General features: G+C 38.8%; 1 protein-coding gene across 2 annotated transcripts in view; it reads left to right on the plus strand.

Moving 5' to 3' along the window:
• Plxdc2 (plexin domain containing 2) overlaps positions 1–16129 on the plus strand; it is a 386926-nt gene that overhangs the window by 186130 nt on the left and 184667 nt on the right. For both annotated transcript variants that reach the window (XM_087591183.1, NM_001108422.2), the window contains exon 3: positions 6197–6343. In XM_087591183.1, coding sequence (XP_087447309.1) covers positions 6197–6343 — 147 coding nt within the window. The remainder of the gene's footprint in view (positions 1–6196; positions 6344–16129) is intronic.

Consider the following 16129-nt stretch of genomic DNA (forward strand, 5'->3'; position numbering starts at 1 on the left):
AAGATTAATTTTCTGTCATTGTTTTAAAATATTGAATGTCATATAAGTCAAAGAAGCTTGTATCTTTTTATTTTATTTTTGTTGAAAATTTTATGTATTTACATTTCAAATGTTATCCTCTTACCTGCTTTCCCCCTCTCCCATGCCTTCTTCCCCTGCTTCTATGAAGATGCTCCCTTTACCCACTCCACACCCTGCCATTTCCCTACACTGGGGAACAAAGCCTTCACAGGACCAAGGGCTTTTCCTCTTATTGATGCCAAACAATGCCATTCTCTGCTACATATGCAGCTGAAGCCATGGTTCACTCCATTTGTACTTTTTGGTTGATGGTTTAGTCCCTGGGAGCTCTAGGGGGGTCTGGTTGGTTGATATTGTTATTCTTTCTGTGTGGTTGCAAACCCTTTCTTCTCAGAAGCTCATATCTTAAAAGAAAATATTTAGTTCAAGTCTGTATATCGTCTTTGCCCCAAAATAATTCACGTTCTTGAATTGTAATTCTATTGCTTGTCTGTCTTAGTGTGTTAAGGACTTGTCTTTTGATAGTCTTCAAAGCATAAGATGTAAAATTTCAATAGTTCTTTTATCTGTTCACGGTGAACAGCCTTGTGCCTATTTAAATATGTTGACATTTTTATTTAAAGATCGGATTTTTAGACTAAATACCTTGTTCAAAAATATATTGTATGGATTTCTCAAAGACCCTGTTTTTTTTTTTTCCTTTGAGAAACCATGAATTTCCCAGTGTTTTGTACAAGTGTCAACAAAAATCTCAGTCTTATATAACGTTTTAATTATGAAAATGTCAAGTAACTTATTAGGGAAAGCTATTCCATCCAGTTGTTACTGCTTAAAAATTAACCAGTTAGTATGTGCTTAATATATTCTCCAGAGGTATATAACATATATCAATTACACATGCATACACGAACATATATGATCAGAAAGGATCAAGGGGCAAGTAACTAAAAATATACATTCCCATTTGGGTAAATGTAATTTCATAAAACTGAGATGTACTTGAATATGGCATTCGAGGTAAGTAATGAGTTTAATATTTTTCTGCTGTTCTTTGGTGACATGTATGGAACTCTAAGCATTCAGTTTCACATTTCTGCCTCCAATGATGACTTTAAAAAGTTAAAACTTTTGTACCAAGTATTTCTATGCTTTCAGGACTACCTGTTAATTAACTGCTATGAACCATGAGCTAATCATGTCAGTGCATTAATTATTTTGTTATCACAATGACTACCAGGAACAACTAAGGAAGGAAAGTCTTTATGGGGTCACTGTTATATAAAGCACTTGAATTCTTTGTGACACTCATGTCGTAGCAGAGTATCTCAGGTCATGAGGCAGGTTCATGTGCAGGAGGCAGACATATTGTAGTAGACCAAGAAGCAATTGACAAGCCAGGACGCAGGACTGTTTCTAGGAACTTCCTTACTTCATCTGAGGCCTTTATCTTAAAGGTTCTTCAAACTTTCCTAATAGTGCCATTAACTGGAGAGCAAGCACTCAAGACATGAGCTCTGCAGGGCATTTTACCTTCAATGCATAGCAATTTGAATATTATTACTATATACTCATGATTGAAAGAGATTGCATAACCACTCACAGTTATAACTGTATATGACCTTTTGTGAAGTATTCTTGACACAGAGTCAGTGCTTATCATCAGACCTTTGCCATAGCTTCTGCTCTCCTATATAGAACCACAGAACCACATAGCTAATTGCCCACTGGAATCCATATGATAGACAATTTAATAACCCCATGACTAATTTAATAGTAGGTACTCTATGTTCAAGAATTTCTCATTGGTGTCATATTTTCTCTGTACCTCTATGTATTAGAAAGATGCTGCCTTTTACTTAAAAATATAATTGGTAGGAGAGAAATTGAATCATGACTGTGTTTTCTGAGATCTATAGATTTTGCTTCCATGAAAGATTCATGCTTCTTATGAAGGTGTTAGATTATCCAATGTTTTCTCATTACTGCATAGAATCTGATTTGTCTCTTTCAGATTCCTATAAGATTTCTCTTGATCCAAGTATGCAGACTCACTCCCATAGCACTTGGGAGGTTGCCATGAGTTTAAGGCTAGCCCGAGATATCTAGTAGGTTCTAGCAAACCTGTGGCAAGGGAATGGAGAGGGATTATCAACAGGAAAATTCACAGTATACACAGTTTTGTCACAAATTTTCTGAGAACCTATTCTGAGGAAAGAGGGAATCTAAGGGAACAGAAGAGGAGAGTAAGGGATGAGAAGAGGCATGGAAGGGAGTATCTAGAAGAGGAAGGAAGAAAATCCATGCCCCCTTTTATGTTTATCAACCCAATGTTGTCAATGTTTCACTCTGATGACATTGTTGAACTTTACCTACCCCAGTAAATACCCTCTGGAAAACTTCGAGGATATTGGGAGTTGAGTTTTTCATATATAGATTTTGCGGGAGGGTCTGCAATGCTTATCCTGCATCTATCCCGGACATGTTACATCCTGTGCTTTCTATTCCATGCTGTGTACTTCTCCAGGCTGTGTTGGCAGAGGAAGAATATAGTCACATTTCTCACACGTTCCTCTTCGAGCTCTCACTCTCACTTTGCCCTTTCGTCAGCTTTGTTATTGGATCTCCCCCTTTACTCTCTTATAGTAGCACATTGGTTTAGATCGCAGTGAATTAACGTTTTTCTGTTTTCTCTGGATTTACACACTTGGTATTTCAAATATCTTGATGTTTAAATAAATAATAATGCCTCGCCAAAACATTTTTTCAAGAACAAAATAAACCTCACATCTGGAAAGAGCACTAAAATCCTCTTTAATTTAGACTACTGTTTATGTGGTAGTCATAGTTTAGTTTTAAGTGACCATGCTTGAGAACCTTGAGAATGTTTAATATATCCAGATATACGAAATCCTTAGCACATGGATAGCCATACAATAAGTTCTCCATTTCTTTTAGTTCTCAATGAAATGAAGTTCAAATGTCATTGCTGTGTCAAAGAATCTGTAATAGTTAGTCACCCCAACAGCCCTGGCAGAGAGGACACTGAGGATAGGTGGTGTAGACTGGTTCTTGCTGGATGCCTGTAGCTATGGCAACTTGTCCTCTGAGGTTTTTGGAAGATGCCCTATGTTTCTCTACAGCTGCACATTTTCAGGCATTTTTGATGACCTGAGTTTATAGCATTTAGAGTCACCCACTGAGCCACCTACTTTCAGTAACAGTTGGTTCCTAAATGAATTGCCAAGTAGGTACATCACACTAGCATGTTGCTTTATTGTCTCTTGTGCTAGAAACAGTTTTGCTTTAGAACAGAAAATAAAACTCTTTGTGCCCAGAGTGACTTTCAATAACTCTTTAAATATCATTATGCCTAAAAAAAGATGACAAAAAGGTAGTTTGAATAATTTACTGGTGCTAAAATGTCACATTTTTTGAGCCATCTATTTTATGGTTTTCCTGAGTGTCTGAAACAAATACCTCCCTGGGATTTAACAACTTGTATGCCTACATGCTTAGGTAAACAATAAATTGCTTTCATCTTTGAATAAAAGTTGCCATGACAACTTGGCAAGCTTGAGCTCTACAAGTCAGCGGCAGGTCTTTAGCTTAACTTCAGTATTTTCAAGACACAGTATTGTTTTTAAGATAGTATATATGCATATGATATATATATATATATTCCAAAGACCAGAGTTGTGCATAATTTTGTAGATAATTCCTTGTCTCATTACAATGATATTTATCATATTATCTACAAATCATTTGTTTTAAGAATTACAGAAATTAAGGAAAAAACAGTTTTTCTTTTAAGTGTTGAGTTCTATTTTTATAGTGAACTCTACTCTTAATTTGTGAAACCTTATGCATTAATAATCACATACACAGTATGCCTAAAGATTGTATTGTGGACTTTAGCAAGTCTTTGTAAAAAAATCTTGTCATACTGACATTCATTGGGTGTTTTCTCCAAAGCCATCTTTTCTAATATTCATTATAACTAAATAATCATTCTTTGCTGTTTGGACCTGCTGCCTTTTCCCTCTTCTCTCCGTGTTGTTACCTGGATCTTCAGCAGTCGGCTTATGATGCCAAAATGGCAGCAGTATCAAACCTCACATGTAGACCTATCAGCAAGCAGAATAAGCAAATGTATGTCCTCTGAACCCCTAAATGCCTCTTGACCGTCCGTCTTGGACTTACATTCACACATGCCTGCTGCACTCTGTGGCAGGTAGAAAGAGCAGGATGAGCAAACGGCTCGTTAAGAAGTCCAGGTAGGAGGGTGGCATGACGGAGCTGGAGCAGACACTAAGAGATAGGACTCAACGCCTTTGCTGCTAATGACTCTTCTTATGAAGCTGTGTTTGGAAGACTAGGAAACGCACAAGGATACTCACACTCCCAACTTCAGGGCAAATTATTCCCACATCTTTTGGGTCTCATCTTTTATTCTTGCTTTGCAGACATTTCAACAATGTGGGCACACAGAGGAATCTGGCCAGAGCCACAAATGTAGCTAGAACTTTACAAATTGAACTTTTTAAACTATAAACTTCATTAAAGTAAAAACTCGATCTTTGGTTAGCATTCATTGTTCGCAGCATTTCCATGTTGAACTTTAATATTTCTTTTAGGGATGATGCAAAATCCCTTTGAATACTGCTTAGACTTAAACACTGTTTTGCCTTCCCTAATGAGTTTCTGTCCACATGTACCTGGTGTGCTGTGAAGACATACACTAGATTCAGCTTTGGACCAAGAAGCTTGATACTTCAACTTTATTCCAGTAATACATTGATAACAATTGTGTTAGACAACTTCCTGAACTTGTATTGCTCAAATCCTAGACAATCTTCTCAGTACGCTTTTTCTCTCGCATTTACTTTAATGTCCTCAGATGTCTTCTATTTTGTGACACCGCATCTTGATAACCATTATTGCATTTATATGTGTTTGTGTGTAGTTGTACATATTTCTAGGCCATATGCACATTTCACAGCACTGCATAGGTATCTGTATAATACATTCAGAGGCCAGAGGTTGGTATCAGCTCTCTTTCCCTAATTTAACACCTTATTATGTGAGTTAGAGTCACCCACTGAATATAGAGTTCACAGATTGAAATGCCAGCTGGCCAGTAACTTCTAGTGATTCGCCTTTCCCCTCCCTCACCTCTCAAAGTGCTGAATAAACAGACATATCTCTTTGGGCACATCTGACAGTATGACTCAGTGGTTCTTCCAGAGAACCTGAGTTGGGTTCCCACCACTCCAGATACATCCCAAACTGTCTTTAACTATAGATATCAAGGTATCAAGGATCCTGTTCAGACATCCAAAGATAACAGCATGATGTGCATATGCTCATATATCAAAGAAAAATGTATAAAATACATATCAGTAAAAGTGAAGTATTTTTAAATGATCCATTGTGCTGTGTCTGTCCTTCATTTGGTCGATTGATACCCAAATACAGATCATCATATTGAATGTCACATGCTTACAGTGGAGGAGCCACCCCCCAATCCCTCCATGATCCCTGGGCATCATTTCATATTATGACTCCTACATGTATGTGATCTGTATTATTCAAGTGTCACATGATTTTAAAGCATCCATTTTCCCCATGGAGCCTGAGACATAAATAACCTCTCTGTGAAAAGCACTGTAGTGAGACCCACCCTGGGAATTCAAATAACAGTAGATTTTAGTAATCTAATTAAGCAACTATCTCACTTCCTAGGACCATTAACTGAAAACAGGCCCCAATATAATGGTTTTTAAAGAATAAGTTAATTTTGTAGACACACACTATAATTATATAGCTAAGATACTTGGTAAATATTTCTAAATCAAGCATGTTTGTTTTGTTAGCAGTTGCCTTTATTATTACTGTGACCAAAACAAAAAAAACAAAAACAAAACAAAAACAAAAACAACATATTGTCCATAAAGTAGTAATTTTCTACTAAGTTTTTCGTATTTAAATGTTTCTTCTTCTTAAGAGGATGACTTACATGTATCATGCTCACTTTAGTTCACTTTGCTAAGAGTCTACTTAAGTCATTTGCTAGTTTGAAGACCACTGATACCTTCGGTCATAGAAGAATTATTTTAAAAAGTAAGATTAGTAGAAACGTTCCTGTTGTTAATGCTCATCGTTTCCACCAATGCAGGAGGACACAGATCACAATTACTACATTTCTCGGATATATGGCCCAGCGGATTCTGCCAGCCGGGATCTGTGGGTGAACATAGACCAAATGGAAAAGGACAAAGTGAAGATTCACGGGATACTTTCCAACACTCATCGGCAAGCTGCAGTAAGTGCTTTGAGATTTAATAGCTCTTTTCTGTATAGCAAGAAAAGCTCCCAGTAATATGCGATTGCCTTCCACATACTCAATTCTTTGATCCTCATATAGAACGATATATAACATCCTCAGGAAAACAATACATCCGTTTAGATTAGCTCATTATTCCAGCCATAGTGTGTCTGATGAGTTACAAATTTATTCAAAGAAGTGGTTCATATTGGATTATTTTCCATTTATGGGACGCTTTAAAACCTGCTTGAATTTGAATCCTATCCCATAATAGAATTTATTGTTTCCCATGTCAGAAAAAAATACAGTAAATGCTCAGTAAAGTACATTTATACTTCTGACGTGTGCTGACCAAGGTACAGGCTTGAGTGAAGAAACCGAATATATGGGAGACAATATAATGCAGAAGACATCAAATTGATATGTGATCCTGGGATCATTATTTACCAGTTGCCTCTCTTGAGGCAAATGATTTATTTTGAGGCACTGTTTTGCCACTACTAAGTAGCTTTGGTTGGAGATATTCACACTGTACTTGTGCATGTGAAGTTGCCATTGATATCTGATTCTGTGTACCAGTCTAGATGCGTAAATGCATTAGCTCTTCTGGTCTTCAAAATAGCATAACAATTCAGACATTGTTGAAATGACACTGGCCTCCACATTCATACTGTGACATACCCTACACCCATGTACACCCCCTCCGCTCTCTTACACACACGCGCACGCACGCTCGCGCGCACACACACACACACACACACACACACACACACAAACAAAAACATGGGCATACACATACACATGCAGAAGTATGCATACCCACACAGGCACACATGAACACACAAGTATACACACACACATGTACAGATACAAGCACACATTAGCACACACATAGCTATTCTTGTATATGTTACCTAGAGGCTTACTAAACCCACGAGAGAAAGCAGGAAATAGGAAGCAGGATTCACTTGAGGCAAGATTTTTCTCATATCTCATTGACAATTCTTGATGCAAAAACGCCCTAGTAATTTAGAAAGAAACAGAATTTAAATTTAAGCCCCAAGGGAAGGCGTGTGGATTTCTCAACTCTTATCACCAATTTATAAAATTTGCATGCTCATGGTTCGGTATTTTGTCAACAAATTAAATGAGAAAAGTCAAATTTAGATTTTGTCAGGGAAAGACTCACTATCGGATAACTAATACTGTTCTGGGAAAACAGGGAATATAGGGGGACAGTCAGAAACTGAGCTTCCATGAGGAAGCAATACTGGCCCCTCCCTGATTCCTCACAGTGAGTGAGAGGAGGGGCAAGGCAATGTCTTACTGGGAACGTAATTTAAAGAAAAAAAATTGCCCTTCTATTTACCATCGTCTCTAATGTCTGTAATAGTTTGTAGTCTTTTGTGAATATTTTAGAGAGAGAGAGGAGGAGGAGGGCAGACATAAATTAGCACTTTCCTCTCTTTTTCAGTATTTAAAAGAAGCAAAATTTAGCAATCAGTTAATTCGTGTTTGACATTCCAAGGCACTCCCTTTTTCTTCTCTATTTTTCTTTCAAATCATAATCAATAGTATTTATGTAATACATATGCATGCTAGAATCTAATTTTGTGGTGTTTTCAATCTCTCCATTGTACATTTGTTTGTGCTACATTTCTTAAATCATCATTTAAGATCTCTACAAGTCAGGTGCTAAAGACTAATTTTGCACTGAACAGATGAATACAAGGAAAAATTTAAACAAACCCATAACCTATGACAAGCAATGAAGCAAACATTCTACACTAAAATTCTTACAGCTATTTGGATACTTTTGTTCTTTATTCAAATTCACACAGTTATCAGGTAGCTGTTCAAACATTTCTGATTTTAAACCTAAAAGCCAGCCTGGACTTGTTTCTTTTCCCCTGTGCAGACATTTTCTATTCTGTAGCTCTGTGGGTTTCTTTCTATATTTCCAAATCCACATTACTTAACTCGGTGCTATCTAGTTTGATTCAACAGCCAGATATATTAGAACTGTACTGCCCTGAAACCATCGATGGCATTCTCATTCTAAACTCCCAGACAATCGTCTCCCCTGTAACACAAGGAGTCTGGGGTTGAAAATTAGGAGACCATGGCTCCCACACTCATTTTCTCAGATTCTGACCTCTCTGTACCTCAATTTTATAACTCGAAAGAAAGGGATAAAAATACCTGCCTACCTATCCAGAGTTACTGTGAGATTAAAAAAGAAACCATAACTAAAGGAAACCAGGGACCTTAAAAGATTAATGAGTTTGTAGAATTTTGTTTTTAGAAAGTCCTAATAAATTTTTTCTAAAAAAGTTAATCACCTATCTGGGAATGAAGTTTGTTGGTGGAGTGCTTGTCTAGCATGCAGAAACTTCTAGTACTTATGCTCCAGAACCACGTAACCTGGCTGTGGTGAAGGCGCCTGTAATCTCAGTATTGGACAGGCGAAAGCCAGAGAATCAGAAGTCCAAGGTCATCACTGCTTACGTAATGGTGTCAAGAAGAGCATTGTGCCACATGGACAGTGTCTTAAAAATAAGAAAGAAATTTGTTTCAAAAGCAAAAGCTCACTAAAAGGGGGATGGGGGATGGCACAGTGATTAAGATGTGGTGAGCTTTGTGAATCCGCTCCCTAGCGCCCACACCAGGTGGCTCACAACTAATTGGAAGCCCAGTATCAAGGGTTCTGATGCCTTCTTCTGGCCTCTGCAGACACTCGTATGCCCACACAAACATATTCTCACACAGACACTCATACGCATAGAGACATACATAAAATACATAGCATATCGAAATACATATATACATAATTAAAAGTAAAATAAATCTTAAAAATAGGATCACAAGAATTGAAATTATGAAGACAAGTCATTGATGTCACAAGAAGGAATGAGTACGTGAATGGGCTCAGCTCTGTGTACAGTCTCAAGTGGGGCTTTATAGCCAAGATGTGGATTGTGAAGGGGTGGGTCACACTCCTTCCTTCCTTCCTCAAGGACTTACATTCAAACCCAATTTCTTGCTGAAAACTTACTTCAGGACTGAGGGGTTTCTAGTTAAATTGACTTACTGCCAATGGTTCAAAAAGCAGGACATTGTGGCCAGAAGGCCCAGTGTTAGGAAATGAGCATCCTGATAAGACATTGAGAATGTACTCAGTTCAACTATCACGACAAGCTTTGTCAAAGTTGTTGTGAACGGAAATAATTAGCAAAGTATTTAGAAGCATGACCGATGACTAGAGCATGATTAAAGAATATTTTATCTTTTAATGTAACTTAATTTAATTTTGGTCAGACTCAAGAAGCGAACCCATACTAACATCATTCAAGCTGGGTTTTTTTTTTTTGTTGTTGTTGTTGTTGTTTGGTTTTTTTTTTTTGTTTTTTTTTTTGTTTGTTTTTGGTAAAATTGAGTGATGCAAAGATACAGAAATTCAAAGATGGGGCTCAGTGTAAAAAGCACGTTAGAGAATTCTGTCTTTTTTCAAGGGGATGCGACCACAGCAAGACAGACTGGCCAACTGACTGACATATTGGTAGTGGATGAATACTAGGTGTAGTCAATATGCCAGGTCGATAGATGGATCGATATGTATAATAACAAAACACTCGCATCTATACAACATTTTCTCTGTGCTTCCTTTTACTGAGCTATTGTAATGTCCTTTTGTGTGAACTAAACATACTCTGGCTTAACTTTTTCTTTTCTCCTTTCATTGATGGGAATGTTGATTTTCTTAAATGAGAAATAGCACCAGAATGGATTGCTTGGAGTGCTGGTCCCCTATTATAATGTGTTTAAGGTTTGTAATGACTCTAGGTGGTCTTCTCATCTGATGATTACTTCAAATTTTTAAATTTTATTCCACAGACTTCTGACAACTAATACACACACACAGACACACACGGACACACACAGGACACACACACACACACACACATACACACACTACATATACATATACATATGTTATCTGCATTACAAAATAATTGCAAAACTCTGAAGAGTTCTTTCTTCAGGAAGATTGTTGTTGCTTCGGTGAGCATTCCCATTAGTACTAAATTTGGATAATGCTTCTTCTGGAAAAAGAACTTTGACTGTGGGCGATAATTTTACCCTGTAGTTTTCTTGGATTATTCCAGCTTGTTTTTTCCATACTTTGTTTGATGTGCCTGGTGTTGTGTGTCTATTTTATTAAAAGGATGAACTTTAAAATAGTGTGTTACATCTATTAGCTTATCATGGGGACCACAATTAGGTTATTATTATGTATGTACATGATTCCTTTGGGGCTAGGCATGGGATAATTTTGAGGGACAAAAGACAGCTTTGTTTAGCCAATTCTCTTCCTCTACTTTTCCATAGATTATGAGGATCTGACTTCGGTTGTCATATGTATGTGGCAAACTCTGTACTAGCTTACTATTCCTACATGCCCAGCATGACCAGAATAACCCCACACTCTCTGTGGGAAGGTGCCTGTGGTTGCCACAGTGCTCATGGAGGTCAGAGAGGGGATAATTTTGATTCTTCTCTTTCAGAAGCAATCTAAGATGAGCTCAGGGATTCTGATTTTCATTGTAAGTGGTTTTACTCACCTAGCCATCTTGGCAACCCTCAGTCAAATAAATCAAATAAATCAATCAAATAAATGTCAAGATTTGTGCTCATAATGACTAACAACCGCTCTTATTCTCTCTCTCTCTCTCTCTCTCTCTCTCTCTCTCTCTCTCTCTCTCTCTCTGTGTGTGGTGTGTGTGTGTGTGTGTGTGTCTGTGTGTGTGTGTGTGTCTGTGTCTTAATAAGTTATTGCATAAACTTGCTGAATTCTCCTTTGAGTTGCTTCTCATCGTTCTGGTCTTTCTTCCCTGTAATGTATTTTCTTCTAGGATAACAAAGACTAGGGCATATTGTATTTGTATCTGTCTTTCTCTCTTCATTTTGAAGGAAAGGGTTAGTTTAGCTGCTGGTTTCAGCACATGAGGAGTTGGTTCAATTGGTTTGGGGTTTGTGGTTCTGTGTTGTGGCTTGTGTTCTCATGCCAGTTCTGTTACCAAAAAATCCTGTTTTCAATCTCCCACACATAGGGCAAAGGAAGCCTGCCCCCATTTGACTCTGATTGGGAAATAAAGTTGCGAATGGCCAACGTCTGGGCAGGGAGACAGAGGCAGGATTTTTAGACTTTCTGGAAAAGAGATGAAGGAAAGAGGAAGGAGCAGAATCTCCATGACCAGAAAAGCAGAGAGATCAGACTTAAAAGCTGCAGGAGAGAAATCAGCCATGTAAGAGTCAGGGAAGTGGCCCCAGTGGTCACTCCCCTGATTGGGTCTGGGGTAGCAGAGATGAAATATAGATCTTCAAAAGTGATAACTCAGGAATATCAGAGGTTATACGTGGGGTTAGGGAGAACCCCAGCTCTGGTTCGGTTAGGCCATATTAAAAGTGATACAGTGCTTGTGTGTCTTTCATTTGAGAATCCAGAGCTCTTGAGTGGGCACACAGCCCTCTGTACACCCATGGTGAGCTCAGAGTTGATTAATAGTTACCGCAACAGTCACGTGACATGCTGTGGAAGGGCCTGTGGTCTAGGAAGCTACTAAATTCCTATGGATCAAAGAGTGTAATAAAATCTGAAGTAAAGTTCAGATTACTCCTCTGAGGGCATGACTCCTCTGCAGGAAGTTTACTTTGTTCTCTCTTCTCCATCATCTCCAATAGCCACATTAAAAAATGACCATTTTTAAAATATAAATGTATTTATTTATTCACTTAAAATAGTCATCCCTTCCTCTCCTCCTAGTTTCCCCTCACACAAGTCTTTTCCCCATTCCCATATTCCCATTATACCTTCTCTTCTCGTTTAAGAATGGAAAGACCCCTCTGTGTGTAAACAGCCCCCACCCCAACTCCCACAGATGAAGTCATTGGCTCATCCTCTCCCACTGAGGCCAGACAAGACTATTCAGGGATGCAGCATCCGTAAGCAGTTAGGCAACAGGCTCAGGGACAACCCCTGTTCCAGTTTCTGGGGGACCCACATGGAAACCAAGTTGCTCATCTGCTGTATATGTTCTGGGGGCCTAGGTTGAGCCTGTGCTCACTCTTTGGTGATTCAGTCTGTAGGATCCCATAAGAATCCAAATTAGTTGACTTGTTGGTCTTCCTGTGAATTCCCTGTCCTCTTTGGCTCCCTCAGTCCTTCTCTCAACTTGTCTGTAAGACTCTCTTAGCTGAGCTCAAATCTCTTTCCAGTGGCTGCTAGGTGGAGCCTCTCAGAGCACAGTTTTGCTAGATTCCTATTGTCAATCATAACAGATATCACATTAATAGTATCAGGGATTGATTCTTGCCCATGGAAGGGATCTCAATTTGGGGCAGGCATTAGTTGGCCATTCCCTCATTCTCAGACCTATCTTTGTCCCTGTACATTGTATCAGTGGGACTCATTTTGGGTTGAAAGTTTTGTGGGTGGATTGATGTCCTTGTCCTGCCTGGCTAAAAGAAGTGGCCACATCAGGATCCATATCCCCCACTGTTAGGGATTTCAGCTAGAGTTGCCAACATAGACTCTCTTGGAAATCTCTCTATCGATGGTCTCTGGATTATCCTAAAGATTCCACCTGTTCCCAGCTGATGCCCCTTCCTTTTCCACAGCTCTCCTTATATAGGATCCCCTACCCTGCCCTGCTCCTCTCCTATCTCCTCTTCTGCCCATTTCCCTCCTTCCCTTGACCTCCAATATCTATTTTGTTTCCCCTTCTGAGAAAATTTCAACCATCCTTTCCTGCAACCTCCTTGTTATTTGGCTTTTGTGAGTCTCTTGATTGTAACATGATTATCCCGTAATTTATGGCTACTAACCACTTATAAATGAGTCAATACCACACATGTCCTTCTGGATCTGGGTTACGTCACTCTAGTTCCATCCGTTTGCCTGAGAAATTCGCAAAGTCCTTAGTTTTTAATGGCTGAGTAGTATTTCATCGTGTACATATACCACATTTCCTTCAGTTTAGAGCCATCCAGTTGTTTTGGGTTTCTGGCTATCACAAATAAAGCTGCTGTGATAGTTGATCAAGTGTCCCTGTGGGATTCTACATAGTCTTTTGGAGTAGTCTAGCTGAGATTTGAGATAACTATTCCCAGTCTTCTGAGAAACCTCCAAACTGATAGCCAGCTCAGCTGTACAAGTTTGCACTCCCACCAGCAGTGGAGGAGTGTTCCCCTTTCTCTACAACCTCACCAGCATGTGCTGTCCTTTGAGTTTTAATCCAACAACCCTTCATGGTAAAAGTCAAACTCCTCTCACACTGCCCTCCAAAGTAGCCCTGCCTGTGGCAGAGCAAATGCAGGACCCACAGTGCAACAGCTCACCACCATCTATAATGATGGTTATGGACAGAGGCCCTCTCAGGCCTTTCTCAGCATCTTGATACAAGTGAGACATAAATTCAGTTATACACGTAAACAAATAATATAAAAATAAGGAATACTCATTTCAAATTCATGCTTGAGTTTATCAAATTTTAATTGTTGTTAAACATTGTCTAAGCGTTTTACTGCTGTGAACAGACACCATAACCAAGGCAACTCTCATAAAGACAACATTTAATTGGGGCTGGCTTCTAGGTTAAGGGGTTCAGTCCATTATCATCAAGGTGGGAGCATGGCAGCATCCAAGCTGGCATAGCACAGGAGGAGCTGCGTTCTACACCTTCATCTAAAGGCTGCTAGTAGAATGCTGGTTTCCATACAGCTAGAATGAAGTCCTTAAAGCCCTCAGTGACAAACCTACTCCAACAGGGTCACATCTTCTCATATTGTCACACCCTGGGCCAAGCATCTACAAACCATCATAAACATTTTTTTCTGCATTGGGGTTTTTCAACAGAAAGGGATACTAGTCTCTCTATAAAGCCAAAGGTACTCAGTGCAATATATCCCCTGTTAACTATACTGGCTATAAAATATTTCTAGATAGATAGATACTCACCTTTTGAAAGTCCCAAATGAGGTAAGCACTATACATTTCTATTAAATCCCATTGATCTTTCCTAAGCATGAATGTTGCTAAAGATTCAATCAGTAAAGTTGCTTACCATCACCATGCCTGGTGATTAGAATTAGATCCCTCGGACTGTCATGATAAAAAGAAAAGATAAAATTTCTGTTAGTATATGTCTATCTAGAATTCTTTTATAGCCAGTATAGTTAACACAGACAGGTTGGATCTGAGTATGCACTTTTCCAGCAACTAGTGTGACTTTAATTTGGTATTTATCTTTGTTCACTAGTTAAATGGGAATAATACCAGTAGTAAACTTCTAAGACTGTCACTACAATACAGTGATGTAGTACTTGTACTGTATTTAAAACAGTACCTGACCCAATGTTCTAGGTGCATTGTGCATCAAAATTTTGTTTGCAAATACTTAACTTTAAAAATGGGAGCACCAACAATGCCAAGCAACCAGAGCTTCCAGGGACTAAGCCACTACCTAAAGACTATACATGGACTGACCCTGGACTCTGACCTCATAGGTAGCAATGAATATCCTAGTAAGAGCACCAGTGGAAGGGGAAGCCCTGGGTCCTGCTACGACTGAACCCCCAGTGAACTAGATTGTTGGGGGGAAAGCGGCAAGGGATGGGAGGATGGGGAGGGGAACACCCATAAAGAAGGGAAGGGGGGAGGGGGATGTTTGCCCGGAAACCAGGAAAGGGAATAACACTCGAAATGTATATAAGAAATACTCAAGTTAATAAAAAAAAAATGGGAGCACCCTTTTCTAAAGGGAATATTAGATTGAAGTACAGATACTGTATTCTGCAGACTCCAATGTGTATGCTCTCAAAAAGTCTAATACCTGAAGAGACTTCCCCAGAAATTCCTCTCCAACTGAGTGCACTGTAGACATGAACTGAACACCCAATGAGCGTTTGTTCAGTTAGGAAAAAACAAGATACAGTGATGGTTTCCTTCATCTCTAATTCTGAGGAGGCAGTAATCCCCTCATTTTTATACTACACTTCTAAGATTATGAATACTCTACTTAATGAGTGTTGCACTATGTCCAGGGTTAGTTAAACATTGGTTTTTGATGAGCAAAAATGCTGGAGAGATTATAATGTCTAACTCTGAAAATCAATTGCATCTCTGGGTTGTCTTTGAGAAAAGGATACCTAGTTCCCAGATGTGTGTGTCTACATATCGACTAAGATTCCTCAAATGGATATTTTGATCTTTAAATTAGGTTTTCCCATTATCTCAGTCACTGGGTAAATAACCCATGTCTTGTTGACCACTCCCATAATGTGAGAATTGGTGAAAATATCTCATTTTTCAAATGCAATATGTGACGTGTCTTATTATTTATTCTGCCTGTTCCAGTATTTCATTTAAATTGTATCAGGATCATTTGTCGCCTGTGAGCGGAATCTACTTTAAATCCAAAGTCGTTTCCTTTGCTGGTGTCAGTACATATCCTTCTCTCCATATTCTATTAAGTCTCTTTAATATTTTTCTTTGACACCACCTGTCACTTTGATCTTTTCCTACTCATGCAGTCAAGCTGCAGAGTCAAGAATCACTGAGTAAAGGTGACACATCCTGAGAAATGTGTCCTTAGGCCATGCAGTCACTGACAATCAGAGAAGGTTTAGAGTTAAGCATATTCGTGAGTTAGAGAGGGGCCACTGTTTTCTTTGTGCCTGTAGATGGCTGGAACTTTGTTACACAATACAAGGACATGATTATAT

The sequence above is a fragment of the Rattus norvegicus genome, chromosome 17, assembly GCF_021556685.1.
Source record: "Rattus norvegicus strain SHRSP/BbbUtx chromosome 17, alternate assembly SHRSP_T2T, whole genome shotgun sequence".
Taxonomy (NCBI): domain Eukaryota; kingdom Metazoa; phylum Chordata; class Mammalia; order Rodentia; family Muridae; genus Rattus; species Rattus norvegicus.